Genomic DNA, 16157 nt, shown 5'->3' on the forward strand with positions numbered 1-16157 from the left:
ATTCACTGTAATAATTGTGAACACATGCTCTGATGCCTTACATGCAAGCCCTTCACTCCTTATTTCAGCCCCTATTTATAGAACACTCAGACTCACAGACAATATACCCCAAATCTTGACCATCATATTATATACATGCCATCTTACCTAGGAATGTCACTTTCAATGGTTACACATCCATACAGGAACACTATGATTCCAACTATAGAAGATGGAATAAGAAACTCTGTGTATAAACCCAGCCAGGCGAAATACATTCCAATTTTTTCTCCGAAATACTTTCTAAAGAAAGAAAACATAAAATAAAATGCATCAATAGGTATAAGTATTTTACAAAGATCATTGTCCTGCCCACTCCATCTTTTACTGGTTTGAAAAGATAAAACTGCTTTCTAGCGATTACCCAGTGTACAGGGACTCAGAGGAGGAGGATTAGTTGGTCTCTCAGGTGCAAGTGGAACCTGAGGCGGAGCCAGGCCCCAGCTTTGCCCTTCCAGGCCCTAGTTTTGCTTTACCAGCTCCAGAAGAGTCAAATGTGCCACTCCTAGCTCTGCTTTGCCAGGTACAGCAGAGCCTGTGACTCAGCAGCCCAACCTCCCCACAGCAGAGAGTCCAGGCCTGGGAGACATAGAGGAGCAGGACGAGCCGGTAACTACCTTCAGCCAAAGAAGGACAGAAAGAGCATTCCTCTGGCGTTCCAGGAGGTTATATGAGAAACGTTCACTAATCACCAAACAGCTGTGGTAAGGAGCTTGCCTAATATAAACATCTGTGAGACAGTGAGCCTCTCTGTCAGAGTCTATCTGTTTTCCTTGGCGAAAGCTTCTCTCTCTGACTCCCTCGGACTTTGTTGCCAGATCCCTTGCTTTCTAGACCTCAGATTGACCTAGAACTCTTTACCCTGGACTGGACTAGCTGACCTGTTCTCTAGAACTCTTGATTAGAATCATAGAATTGTAGAGTTGGAAGAGACCACAAGGGCCACTAGTCCAATCCCCTGCCATGCAGGAAATCTCAATCAAAGCATCCCCGACAGATGGCCATCCAGCCTCTACTTAAAGACCTCCAAAGAAGGAGACTCCACCACACTCCGATGGAGTGTGTTCCACTGTCGAACAGCCCTTACTGTCAGGAAGTTCCTCCTAATGTTGAGGTGGAATCTATTTTTCTATAGCTTGCATCCATTGTTCCCAGTACTGTTCTCTGGAAAAGCAGAAAACAAGCTTGTTTCCTCCCTTCAAATATTTAAATAGGGCTATCGTATCACCACTTAACCTTCTCTTCTCCAGGTTAAACATCGCCAGCTCCCTAAGTCATTCCTCATAGGACATGGTTTCCAGACCTTTCATCATTTTAGTCACCCTCCTTTGAACAGGCTCCAGTTTCTCAAAGTCCTTTCTGAATTGTGGTGCCCAGAATTGGACACAATATTCCAAGTGGGGCCTGACCAAAGCAGAATATCGTGGCACTATTACTTCTCTTGATCGAGACACTATACTTTTATTGATGCAGCCTAAAATTGCATTGGCCTTTTTAGCTGCCACATCACACTGTTGACTCATGGTCAACATGTAGTCTACTTGGACTCCTAGATCCCTTTCACATGTTGTCTCATTCAGCCAGGTGTCCCCCATCCTATATCTCTGCATTTTATTTTTCCGCCCTAAGTGCAGTACCTTACATTTCTCCGTGTTGAATTTCATTTTGTTAGCTTTGGCCCAGCTTTCAAGTCTATTCAGGTCATTTTGAATTTTGATCCTGTCTTCTGGAGTACTAGCTATTCCTCCTAATTTGGTGACATCTGCAAATTTGATAAGTATGCTCCCAATTCTGTCATCCAGGTCATTGATAAAGATGTTGAATAACATTAGCCCCAGGACAGAGCCCTGTGGGACCCCACTGGTCACTTCTCTCCAGGATGAAAAGGTGCCATTGTTGAGCACCCTTCAGGTTCAGGCGGTCAACCAATTACAAATCCATGTAACAGTTACTTTGTCAAGCCCACATTCTACAAGCTTGTTTGCAAGAATGTCATGGGAAATCTTGTCAAAGGCCATACTGAAATCATGATATACTATATCCACAGCATTCCCTTCATCTACCAAGCTGGTAATTTTATCAAAGAAAGAGATCAGATTTGTCTGGCATGATTTGTTTCTCTTAAACCCATGTTGACTTTTTGTGGTACAGAAGGGGTGATTTGTGGGCCTGACAAGATGTCTCGAGAGCTGTACAGCTCAGCAAGGAGCCCCCCACTATGACCACACACCTCATCCGAGGCTTAGCAGCGACTGTTCCCTTTGGTGGAACTCTCAGGCTTCCTTGCTCTGTCCCTGAAGTCCATGCTGCTCTTCCTCATCCTCCTTGATAAGGGAAAGAGCTTTGAATCGATTCTCCAGCTGCAAGCTCCCAGAACAATCCCTTCTTGTCCTACTTCTCTGTGTGACAATCCTACAGCTGTCTGCCTATGTGAAGTGACCTCATCTGCCCCAGCAACTTCCTCGGTGTGGTACTCGTCCAAGATCATTAGTTCTGTTGTGACCAGGAAATCCTCTTGCTCCCTAATATGCTGAAGTGTAGCTACTCTGGACTCCAGCTGCTGTACTTTTTCCTCCAAAAGTGATACCAACTTGCACTTGGTGCATGTGAAGTTCTCCACATTTGTAGGCAAGAAGGCAAACATCCCACAAGTGTTGCAGGTGACTGCAGTGGATCCGTCAGTGTCCATACTGAAAAATCTTAAGAAATCACTGGAACAGGACTGTGAGCTTCCTGCTAAAAAAAATTATCTGGAAAACATCAATGTTAAAACCCCTGATGTTTCACCAATTTCTGGCAGTGAGCCCAATGAACTCAGCCACTGCTGGAGTTCTTCTTGGATGAAAAAGAAAAAGGCTGTGAGAGTAGTGATATAGAGCTAGTCTGCTAGCTCTGCCCCCTAGTGACTCACAGATGTGACTGACTGAAGCTCCACCCCCTCAACAACAAGCACACTCTCCCTAGAGATTAAAAAAAAAATTCAAACAGTCACCACTCAAAATGGCCACCCAGCTACTTCTCTCCTCCTCCTCTCTGTGCCAGGAATATATTGCTATTCCTCTTCTAGTCTTGCTTTAGTTTTATTCATGTCTTTTGTAACTTTTTCTGAATATGTTTTATGTCCTTAAGTTCCATCTTCATATCTTGTTTTATATCAGCTCTCAACATTTTCATTTCTTTTGACAAGTTTCTATCTTTATCTTTTTTTATCTCTTCGAAAATGGATACTTGTTCTTTTAATTGTCTTCTGTGTGTCTGGACTAGATATTGAATTTGCGTTGTTCTAATATCAGCAGTATATTTTAGAAGTTGCCGTGGTCAGTTAAATTCCTTAATCAATTTGTTAATTCTACCAGTCCAGCTCAGTTAATTAATTCCAGTAAGAATATAAATCATGTATCTTATACCCCTCTATTACTCAGTCCTTTTATTTGGCAATTGATCAATCAATCAATCAAGTAAATCAATGAGTTTCGATTAATCTTCAAATTAATCCTTAAATTAATCTTCAAATTTATTTCATTATGTCAATTTGAATTACTGTATAAACACAGCACTTATAATTAATTCCAGTCCATGTGTCTCTAAGTTTATATTAAGTCTCTTAAAACAATTTGTTGAGCTTTATTCAAATCAAAGTTGATTTACTTGTATTTATTTATTTATTTATTTATTTATCGTGTTTATACCCCACCTTTCAGCCCTAAAGGCTCTCAGAGAAGCTTACAATTATTTTTAATTAGATGGTTCCCTGTCTTCAGGCCTACAATATAAAAAGACACAACACAAAAGGAAAAGGGAATGGTGGTGGGGATCTTCATTTCATCCTGTTTTTTCACAATTAATTAAGCAGTTAATTCACTTGAGTTGAACAATTTCACTTAATCTTCAATTTTACTTTATTAAATCAGTTTAGATCATAATCTGAGTCCAGTCCATATATTTATTCTCAGTTCTTGTATCTCTCTATGTATTTTGCCTCCTTAATCAATTTAGCAGCTTCAACTTTGGCTGAAAACAAAATTCATTCACTTACATTAGTCTCAATTATTTAACTTAAAATGAATCTCTAATCTTCAATCTCTCCAAACTTAGAATAGAATTTAAGTATCTGAGTCTCTCTGTCCCTTAATTTATTATTTATATCTTTTGGATGAAATTACGTCACAACACACTGAATTCCTTTAAATCAATGGGTTTTCTTCGTTCAACATTTTCTTTTAAAGTACTTCAAAATATTCAAAAGTGAGAGGGAGAGAGGAGGTATTTATGATTACAATACTTCTTTCTCTCTTTGTATTGAATGCTTTGTTCCTATTCCTTTATTCTTAAATTTTATTCTTTCTTTCTTTCTTCTCTCTCTTTCCTTGCTCTACTTCCTTCCTTCTTCTTTTCTTTTTCTTTCCCACTCCTTGCCACTCCTTCTCTTCTCCCTTCTTACTTCTCAACTCCCTCTCACATTCCAGTTGAAGTTCTCAATACTTTATTTCCTCTCTGCACTTCAATATTTCCTCTTTATAATTAGCTTTCCTCTCTTACTGTCTTCTTTCTTTTGACTGCCTGATATTTTAGTGTCTCAGGTTCTCAGGATGGTTTAGTCCTGCTTCTTTAAGGCTTAGTTCCTTAGATTCAGTTCGCAGTTTGACATTTTGCCAATGTGGTTGGAATTGCAATGGCTGCTGCTGAGCTACTGAGGAACACCCCGCAGCTTTCCCCGGCTTTCCCCATGCTCGTCTCCACTCTCCACACCAATTGGGATTAACTTGGCTCCAGCCAAAAATACAAAGCCTCTGCGGGGTACCACTGAACCTTCTATTCCAAGAGCATTTTAGCCAAGATGGAAAAAAGGCTTTGGTGGTATGAAAAAAACACAGCGCAGAGCAGCATTTTCCTGAAGCTCTGGAGCTCCTACAAATGTAGCTCATGCCTCTTCCTCACCAATCGGAAGTCCGGTTGAGAAAGATGGAAGTGTGAGTATAGATCTGCCTTGCTTTGTCCCACTCTGGCATTAAAATCTCCTGCCAGTATCAGAAAGGCTTTTGAGTGTTGTGTTGATAATTTAACAATATAGTTTTCTAATCTGGTCCACATATCCTTCAGCATTTCGTTTTGGTGTTGTGGGGGAATGTAGACATTTATTACTAATAGCCAGAGGCATTTAAATTTGATTAGCAAAGTATCTGCCAAATCTGCAAGAGAATCAAGACTAATATGTGTATCCCAGTTTTCTTTTTATTCACCCTAAGACCTGATAATTTACTAAATTCCTCTAAAACTTCTTCTAGTATTCAAATTGATTTTTTTGGGTTCTCCAGAATAATCACCACATCATCCGCAACGGCACGAAGTTTGAATTTATATTTTGGGAATTCCAACCCTTGTATTCTGACATCTTTCCTTATTTTATTATTGAGAATTTCAATTACTAGTAAAAAAAGCAAGGGTGACAGTGGACAACCTTGGCGGGTCCCTTTCTCAATGTTAATTAAATCCGTCTTTTCCCCATTTACTATAACCCTTGTACTCTGTTTACTATATATGTTCATTATCCAATTCTTATATCTACCCTTTATACCCCATTCGTCCAATGCAATCTCTAAAAAATCCCAATTCACACTATCGAATGCTTTTTCGATGTCCAAAAATACTAACCCCAATTTTCTACTTCTATGCATCTGAAAGAACTCTATCACGTTAACAATTAATCTAATATTATCTTTCAAATGCCTTTTTGGTAAAAATCCTGCTTGTTCTGAGTTAATTATAGATGTTAGTATCTTTTTCAATCTCTCTGAGAGGATAGTAGTAAAGAGATTGAAAAAGATACTAACATCTATAATTAACTTGCTTGCACCAGGTCTCTTGCAATAATATTAAATCATGTCTAGTAATGAAATCCAAAAATGATGGATCAGTCATATTTTTTTCCATCCAGAAATGTTCCATGAAAGGAATTTTAGTTGTGTATTTGAATGTTTATTTTGTAATCATATATTTGGTGTTGCACTATGGACTGGTTGTGAATATAAAGATAACTTAAATAATTTGTTTGTTACCTTATGAGGTCAATAGGCTGAAACTTGTAAAATGTGCCATATCTGGCCCATTCTTGATACAGTAACTGTGGAAAAACAAAAATAATTCATACATTATGACTAAATGAGAGAGGAAAGTTATTGGGACCTAAATGGAGTCAGAACTGAGCTTCACTAGATGTCAGCTCACACACACACACACACCCCGGGTCTTTTGTCTTCCCAAGTGATAGTCCTTAACTCCAGAGGATAGTGTGAAGTAATAATTTAATAAAGTCACCATGAAGTACATACAAATAAAAGCAGCATGTTTCACATATCTGTGACTGTGCAGCAACTATATGACCATAGTGTTCATTTCTCATACAATCATAGAATCATAGAGTTGGAAGAAACCACAAGGGCCATCCTAGACAGATGGCCATCCAGCCTCTGTTTAGAGACCGCTAAGGAAGGAGACTCCACTACACTCCGAGGGAGTGTGTTCTACTGTCGAACAGCCCTTACTGTCAGGAAGTTCCTCCTAATGTTGAGGTGGAATCTCTTTTCTTGGAGTTTGCATCCATTGCTCCGGGTCCTAGTCTCTGCAGGAGCAGAAAATAAGCTACTTCCCTCCTCAATGTGACATCCCTTCAAGTTTTTTAACAGGGCTATCATATTACCTCTTAATCTTCTCTTCTCCAGGCTAAACATCCCCAGCTCCCTCAGTACCTCCTCATAGGGCATGGTTTCCAGACTCTTCACCATTTTAGTTGCCCTCCTTTGGACACGCTCCAGTTTCTGAACATCCTTTTTAAATTGTGGTGCCCAGAACTGGACAAAATACTCCAGGTGGGGCCTGACCAGAGCAGAATAGAGTGACACTATTACTTCCCTTGATCTAGACACTATACTTGTATTGATGCAGCCTAAAATTGAATTGGCCTTTTTAGCTGCTGCATCTCACTGTTGACTCACATTCAACTTGTGGTCTTCTTGGACTCCCAGATCCCTTTCACAAGAATTTTCATGCAGGCAGGTGTATCTGGCATTTCATTTTTCCACCCTTACATTTCTCTGTGTTGAAATTCATTTTGTTAGCTTTGGCCCAGCTTTCTAATCTATTAAGGTCATTTTGACCAGGCAGGCCCAGCTCCATCAGGGCTAGCCTGGAAGAAGAGACTAGATAAACCTCCACCAGGATGATAAACTCTTTCAAGAGCTTTTGACACATTATTAGCTGTATGTTGTCTCTGATGTGATTTAGCTGACTCAGTTCTACAGCCAAAACAATTGTCACCCTTGCCTTGCTGTTATTTTCTACCTCAGTCTCATCAGTCGGATCAGGTTGTTTTCTCACAATGTCCCACAAGTCCTGCTTTATCAACAAAGCTTGCATGTAGGTTTTCCAATTGTAGCAATTACTTTCTCCTAACTTCTGAAACCTCACGGCTGCATCCATCATCTTGTACTGCGTTCAGCAAACAAACAGCTGCAGAAGGACGTCTGGGCAAACAGCCAATGGTCCTCAGTGGATTCAAATTGTACACAACTTGTAGAACTTAATCTCACACAACTTCTCAAGCACTGTCTATGCGTACACCTGGGGCCCATTAGTGTTATGATTAACACTAAGCCCAAGGTCTTTTTCACATCTAGGACTGCTGAGAGCATTTACAGTCAACCCTTGACAGTCACGGGGGTTGGGGCACAAATTTACAAATAAAGCACTCAAACCCTTTCCCAAGTCAAGATTGCTGTCTTTCCCCATGTGGCTTCCTGTCTTGGAAAAGGGTGGGGGATTCCCCCACCCCCCAAGCCCCTTCTCAAGGCAGAATGCTGCTTGGGGAAAGAGGCATTTTTCCATCCTGGAAAGTGATGGGATTAGTGCATATGCCCTTCCTGGCTTCTCCATACTGATCTTTTTCCCTCCCCAAAGGAAAAGCCCATAAGGGATGAGTAGGAGTGCATGCACAGTGGACTTGACTTCACAAATAATCAAAACCATGAGTGTTGAAGCCGCAAATATCGAGGGTGACTGTATTTCTTTCTTTACCTATTTATAGATCAAAATGTGTGTGTGTGTGTATGTGTGCAAGAACTGGAAACTAGTACACTCATTACCAAGGAGTTTAAAGAACATACATGAAAAGTGGGAGGATGGGTACCTGTGTCTATGGTACCTAGCAGGGCAAAAATGCACCTATACACATTTGTCAACTTGCATTGGTTTTGAAGTTCATAAACAATACAATAAGTCCTACTCAAAATGAATAGTATTAGTGATAAGCACACTCTTCCTCTCAAACAAGCATGATGAGCATTCTCTTCCCCTGAAACAATGGAAAAAGCCTTACAGCCCCCACGCTGAAAAAATGTACACCACTTCCCACCAATTTAGGGAAAGGAATGGGGAATGAGGAACGCCCTGCGTTTCATTTCCACTCAAACTGCTTTTGCTCAAAAACAAAGTGGAAGAATATTCAGCATGGCCCTGATTGTGATATTAAGCATTGTGCTAAATTGTTTTTCTTTTTTAAAATAATTTTAAAAATTGTTTTTTTTTTTATAAAGCCTGCTTCATTTGCAGGTGTGGGAAAGATCTCTCCCCCTTAGACGTAAATAACATTATCAAATAAGTATCAGTCAGAAAAACCTCAGCAATGAACAACAGAGAGTGAGGTGGCATGAGAATAGGTATTTCAACTAAATAAAGTATCTTTCATCTTTGAAATGCTGGAGAGTTTGCAGAATGAGGGTATAGGTGTAGACTTCTCCAACTTAATAATTACACGGCAGACCCTGCTTAGTGTCCAAGATCAGACAGGATCTGGTGCCTTTAAGGTATTTAGGCCCTGATGTAAATTCCACTGGACTCAATGGAGCTTAGTTTCAGGTAAGTGAATACAAAATTCCAATCTGAAACAGACAAATTACTTTGCTCTTAATAGACTTTGAGAGTACATGTGCTACACAGAATGCTACTTTTCAAGCATGCTACAAATTATTTAATGAAACCCTTTTGTGCAACAGGAGTCTTAAGAGGGCTAATTGGAATTATCTTTTACTTTATGATTTGGCACATAACTCTTGATCAACAGGGCTTCCTTATAAAGAAAAACAGTCCAGACAGTCTCAGTTCACCTTTGACTAGAGGCCACACACTGGTAGCAAGGGAGTAAAAGCAATGCCATCAAAAAGTTGAAAGAGGAAAGCTGCTTTTAAAATGTCTCCCTTTCCTTTAAATCTATTGAGGGCATTTCAGGAAATTAAACACTGAAACTATTGAGCTTCAGATAAAAACCAGATGATGTTATACATAGAAATCCTACAGTCATGTCATATGGCTGTACAACTGAAACATATGTGAGCAATCAGTGCAGTATTTCTGGAAAGATCCTTTTATGTTTTTAATACTTAACACTTCATAAGAGAACCTAAATGGGCAGGATAAAAAGAAGGGCACACCAACTTGTAGGATGAATATTTTTCCAGGAATTCAGACTTGTGTCCCTCTGCCAAAAATAAGACTTAGCTTCCTTCACTTAAACAAACACTGCCTCTCTCATTGCTGATAAAAAGGAGAACTAGGAAACTTCTATTCATTTCAAACAAGTGTTAAAATCATAGAATCATAGAATCATACAGTTGGAAGAGACCACAAGGGCCATCCAGTCCAATCCCTGCCATGCATGAACTCTCAATCAAAGCATACCTGACAGATGGCCATCCAGCCTCTGTTTAAAAACTTCCAAGGAGGGAGACTCCATCACACTCTGAGGGAGTGTGTTCCACTGTCCCTTTCTGTCAGGAAGTTCTTCCTAATTTTGAGGTGGAATCTCGTTTCCTGTAGCTTGCATCCATTGTTCCGGGTCCTGTTTTCTGGAACAGCAGAAAACAAGCTTGCTCCCTCCTCATTATGACATCCCTTCAAATATTTAAACAGGGCTATCATATCACCTCTTAACCTTCTTTTCTCCAGGCTAAACATCCCCAGCTCCCTAGGTTGTTTCTCATAATGCATGGTTTCCAGATCCTTCACCATTTTAGCCACCCTCCTTTGGACACGCCCTAGCTTCTCAACATCCTTTCTGAATTGTGGTGCCCAGAACTGGACACAGTATTCCAGGTGGGCCTGACCAAAGCAAAATACTTTGGCACTATTAATTACCTTGATCTAGACACTATACTTCTATTGATGCAGCCTAAAATTACATTGGCCTTTTTAGCTGTCAACTCACGTTCAACTTGTAGTCTACTTGGACTTCTATGTAGTCTCGTTCAGCCAGGTGTCCCCAATCCTATATCTGTGCATTTCATTTTTTCACCCTAAGTGCAGTTAGTACCTTACATTTCTCCATGTTGAATTTCATTTTGTTAGCTTTGGCCCAGCTTTTTAGACTATTCAGGTCATTCTGAATTTTGATCCTGTCCTCTGGGGTATTAGCTACTCTTCCTAATTTGAAGCCATCTGCAAATTTGATAACTATGTCCCCAACATCCAAGTCATTGATAAAGATGTTGAATAGCACTGGGCCCAGAACAGAACCCTGTGGAACTCCACTGGTCACTTCCTGCAGGATGAAAAGAAGCCATTGTTGAGTACCCTTTGGGCTTGGCCAGTCAACCAATTACAAATCCATATAACAGTTTCTTTGTGTAGCCCACATTTTATAAGCTTGTTTGCAAGAATGTCATGGGGAACCTTGTCAAAGGCCTTACTGAAATCAAGATATACTATATCCACAGTGTTCCCTTCATCTACCAAGCTGGTAATTTTATATAAAAAAAAGATCATTTTTAGTCTGGCATGACCTGTTTCTCTGAAACCCATGTTAACGTTTTGTGATTATGGCTGGACTAACTGGATGATAATGGTTGGGATCCTCTTTTTTCCCCTTTTTGAAAATGTGGACAACGTTTATCCTCCCCCAGTCTTCTGGGACTTTTCCTGTTCTCCAAGAATTCTCAAAGATTAATGCCAATGGTTCTTATATTACATTTGCCAGTGCTTTTAATACCCTTCGATGTAGTTCATCTGGTCCTGGAGACTTATATTCATCTCATTATTTCTTCTATTCTGAGAAGACTGAAGCAAAGAATGTGTTGAGTAACTCTGCCTTTTCTCTGTCTCCTGTTAGCATTTTGCCATCTTCTCCACAAAGTGGCCCTACTATTTCCTCCTTCTTCCTTTTGCTGTGGACATACCCCAAAAGTCCTTTTTATTGTTCTTAACCTCTCTAGCAAACCTGAGCTCATTCTGTGCTTTAGCTTTTCTGACTTTACCCCTACATGTGCTCACTATTTATCTGATTTCTTCTTTGGTGATTTCCCAATTTTTCCATTTCTTATACATATTCCATTTAAACTTTACCTCAGTTGAAAGTACCTTAGTCATCTATGTTGGTTTCTTAAGGACTGGAGCACAGCTTTGGTGCAGCTTCCAGACTCTTAGGACACATGCATCATTTAAACAGCATACCTCCAAAGTGACCCGAAGCAGCTTTATTTTGGCCTGTCTGTATGGGGCCTAAGACAGTTGGAGCTTCGCAACACAGGCAAGGCAAGTTATGTGATTGTTTAGCCAGGACGTTTGCAGAGGAGCAACATAGTTCTTTTATTTTCCTCTTTTTAATTGACTGAACAAATTGTTCAGTATTGAAAGTGATGGAGTTTTTGCAGTCACCTGCATCAGCTGTGTCATGTTTGTTTTCTTGCCAGAAGACATGGCTAGCTAGACATGGAGCAAGTGCAAGTTGGTAGCCCTGTAGGATGACAAGCTCCAGCAGCTGGAGGCCTGTGTTTCTAATCTTCAGATCATCAGGGACCATGAGGTTTTCTTGGATGGGTCGGTTAGGACTATCTTGAATATCAAACACACAGAAAATGTCACTGAGCAAGAAGAAAGTTCCAAAACACAGGAGACAGATGCTTGGAGGAATTTTACACACAAGTAGAAGGCCCAAGAACCTAACAGAATGTGGAGCTAAAAATTGATTCTAAGCTCTCTTTTCTTATTAATGAGGAAACGGAACTGCTGCAAGAGCAACAGTGTCAGCAGCAGAGAATATCCAGATGGTCCAGTAAGAATCTGCACTTCGGGTGTCTCCTGTCAAACCTAAGAGGAGATTACTTGTGGTGACTGGGGACTCCTTGCTCAGAGAAAAAGAATGAACAAATTGCAAGCCTGACAAGTTGAACCATGAGGTGTCTCCCTGGAGCCAAAATTTGTGATGTAACAAAGAGACTGACAAGACTGGTCAAGCCCACTAAGTGTTATCCCTTCCTTTTGGTTCACATGGGAACCAATGACACTGTAAGCACATCTTTCAGAACATCACAAAAGATTATGAGGATATGGGGCAGGAAGCTGAATGACCTTGGTGCACAGGTTGTAATTTTGTCTCTCCTCCTGTTGAAGGACATGGCCCAAGAAGGGAGAGAAGAGTAGCAGACTTGAACAACTGGCTCCACAAATGGTGCTTCTGAGAATAATTTGGATTCTGGATGGCCATCTGTCAGGGATGCTTTGACTGAGAGTTCCTGCATGGCAGGGGGTTGGACTGGATGGCCCTTGTGGTCACTTCCAACTATATTATTCTATGGTTCTATGATTCTTGGATTCTTGGACCATGGCCAACTTCTTCACAAAGATCGTATTTTGGCTAGGGATGGGGTGTACCTCACAGTTGTTAGCAAGAATTTATTTGCTAAGAGGCTCACAAATCTGATCAAGAGAGCTTTAAACTGAATTCTGATGGGTAGAGAGAAAGTATTTTGGAGGACAAAAATTCAGCAATTGTTGGGGAGAAAAGATCAAGTGTTAGAGAAGGAACAGAACAAGTAATACTAGAGAACCCTGTTGGAAGAGAAGGCCCAGCACCTGGAGAAGGAAAGACTTAATGTGAAAAGGAAAAAAAATAGAAGGAGAGAAATCATGGTAAAGGCAAAAAATAGAAAAAGCTAAGCCGTTAGATAAATCTTTTGGAAGGCTAACAAGATTAGCAGAAAAGACACACTTTTCACACAATTCTGAAATGTTGAGAAGTCCAAAGAAAACAGCCCCCCTCCTAAAAGGTGTACAGGAGCCCAAACTGCCCATAGCCATTTTTGAACCTTGAGGGGGAAGAAACAGCTAAATCTAAATCTAAAATTATGGATTGTGAAGAAATGATGAGGAGACTTAACAGAAGGAAAATGATTTTAAAAAATCCCTAGAGCTTAATCAAATGTTGTAAAGATAGAGAAGAAATATAAAAGAACCAAGAGAGAAAGAGAAGGAAGATCTCATTAATACAGAGAGAGGTGTTATGACAAATAAAATTCAACAACAAATGGAACTTGAAAGGAAAAGTTCAGATAAAAAGTTCATGAATATACAAGAAAACATCAAAAAAATAAATCCAAGAAGATGTTCAAACATTAAAACTGGATAATCATGCAAAACTACTCAAGAAACACTTCAGAGGGGAATTTAGAGAAATACAAATAAGCTTACTGAGATGGACAAGAAGCTTATATATTTGCATGATTACCAGAGAAGATAAAATCTTGTTATTAAAAACATACATGAAGTTGGGAAGGGAGATAGGAAAACTGATTTGAAAATGGAGATCTTAAGATTTTTGCAACTAATCTCCCCAACCATCAACTGGACTGAAGCTGATTTGGAAAGAGTTCATCACATTGCATGAGGGAGGAACAGGATAACACCATGAAATGTGATAGTGAGAATCATAGAATCATAGAGTTGGAAGAGACGCAAGGGCCATCCAGTCCAACTCCATGCTATGCAGGAAATCTAAACCAAAGCAAACCTGCCAGATGGCCATCCAGCCTCTGGTTAAAGACCTCCAAGGAAGGAGACTCCACTACACTCTGATGGAGTTTGTTCCACTGTCGAACAGCCCTTACTGTAAGGCAGTTCCTCCTAATGTTGAGGTGGAATCTCTTTTCCTGTAGCTTGCATCCATTGCTTTGAGTCCTAGTCTCTGGAGCAGCAGAAAACAAGCTAGCACCTCCCTCAATATGACATTCCTTCAAGTATTTAAACAGGGCTATCATATCACCTCTTAACCTTCTCTTCTCCAGCTCCTAAATTGTTCCTCATAGGGCATAGTTTCCAGACCCTTCACCATATTGGTTGCCCTCCTTTGGACACACTCCAGTTTCTCAACATCCTTTTTTAATTGTGGTGCCCAGAACTGGACACAATAATCCAGGAGGAGCCTGACCAGAGCAGAATATAGTGGCACAATTACTTCCCTTGATCTAGACACTATATTTCTATTGATGTGGCCTAAAATTGCATTGCCCTTGTTAGCTACTGCATCGCACTGACGACACATGTTCAATTTGTGGTCTACTTGGACTCCCAGATCCCTTTCACATGTAGTTTCATTCAGCCAGGTGTCCCCCATCCTATATCTGTTCATTTTATTTTTCCGCCCTAAGTGCAATACCTTACATTTCTCTGTGTTGAAATTCATTTTGTTAGCTTTGGCCCAGCTTTCTAATCTATTAAGGTCATTCTGAATTTTGATCTTGTTCTCAGATGTATTAGCTACTCCTCCTAATTTGGTGTCATCTGTAAATTTGATAAGTATACCCTCAATTCTGTCATTTTGATAAAGATGTTGAATAGCACTGGGCCCAGGACAGAACCTTGAGGGACCTTACTGCTCACTTCTCTATTAATTAAGATTTGTAGAGGTAAAAGTGGAAATATACAATGATTACTGTCCACAAACAAAAGTTTGGAGAACATTGATGAAGCCATGTACTACTTTACTGTTGAAGGCTGGGATTCATCACACATGGGGACATCCTGTGTTTTTAAAATTTCAATTGGCAGGAAGAAAATATAGGATTGATTCTGTGGAACTAGGATTGCAATTGCTAAAAGAATTGGGGATATATAAGGAAGAAGCAAGCACATCTGTAGAACTTATGAAAACATCTGGAAGAGTAGGAGCTGGAGAAAGCAAGAAAATATCTGGAGGATCTAGAGAAGAATGTGTGGCTGGAGTGACTGGAGGAGAAGATATATTGAGAGCAGTTGGTGGAGATGGAATTCTGTAGATGAAAGGCAGAACTACTATAATCAAATAAAAAGCTAAGTTTATTGTTTTTATGAGTACTTGGGGGTGGGCATGTCTGGCCCTTTGGATGTCTTTGCCACCCCTCCCGATATGGACAGCCTTGGCAGCTGGGGTTAGGGAAAATTGCCTTAGTGAAAGGATGTGAGGAGGTAAATGAGATAAAGGGAGGGAGGGGAAGGGAGGGAGGGGGGAACAAAGGAAGGGATATTGGTATGGGTTGCACAAATTGGAGCCCTTAGAAATAGAACTAAATATATTATGTCAATGAAATTGAAAGATTTAACTTTAAACACCAAAGGTCTTGGTTTGGTGGTTAAATGAAGAAGGACTGAAACATTATTAAAGATTCAGCAGACATTATTTTTCTTCAGGAGACACATCAATAGAAGGAGGGAGAAAATGAATGGAAATTGACTTGGGCACAGAATTATGTTGTGATCCCACTTCGATCCATGGGTAGAGGCGGGAAGATAGAAATAAAAATTATTATTATTATTATTATTATTATTATTATTATTATTATTATAGCATTTGGAAATTCTGTAAGGGAGGTAGCAATAATAATTGCAAAAAATGTAACTTTGTAATAAATAATGTATTAAGAGATGGTGATGGAAAATATATAATAATACAAGGGGAACTGGGGAATGATAAATATGTATTTGTAAATGTATATGCCCCAAATGAAAAAGAATTTTTTGAGAAAGTATTACAGAAAGTGGAAAATATACAAGAACAATATGTGGTTTTGGCAGGTGGTTTTAATATGCAGATGGACAAGATAAAAGATAAATCTAAACCATCAGTAAAAGATAGATATATTAATACATCAAATTTAAATAAAAAATGGAATTTAAAGACATATGGAGATTAGTAAAGGGCGATGAAAGAAAATATACATACTATTCTGCAGTACATAAGAAATATACAGGAACAGATTACATTTTTGTATCAAAAACTGATAAAATTTGAAATACGGAAATATCAAATATAAAAGTAACAG

The 16157-nt window shown here is 39.6% G+C and overlaps 1 protein-coding gene across 1 annotated transcript in view; it reads right to left on the bottom strand.

Annotated features, from left to right (window-relative positions):
* Window positions 1-16157, bottom strand: part of ANO2 (anoctamin 2) — a 148466-nt gene that overhangs the window by 85124 nt on the left and 47185 nt on the right. The window contains exons 9-10 of the mRNA XM_089526905.1: window positions 6096-6160; window positions 148-282 (exon numbers count right to left, since the gene is read on the bottom strand). Of these exons, the coding sequence (XP_089383031.1) occupies window positions 148-282; window positions 6096-6160 (200 nt within the window). The remainder of the gene's footprint in view (window positions 1-147; window positions 283-6095; window positions 6161-16157) is intronic.

Source organism: Sceloporus occidentalis, unplaced genomic scaffold (genome assembly GCF_023333645.1).
Source record: "Sceloporus occidentalis isolate IW3139 unplaced genomic scaffold, rSceOcc1.0.p SCAF_5, whole genome shotgun sequence".
Taxonomy (NCBI): Eukaryota; Metazoa; Chordata; class Lepidosauria; order Squamata; family Phrynosomatidae; genus Sceloporus; species Sceloporus occidentalis.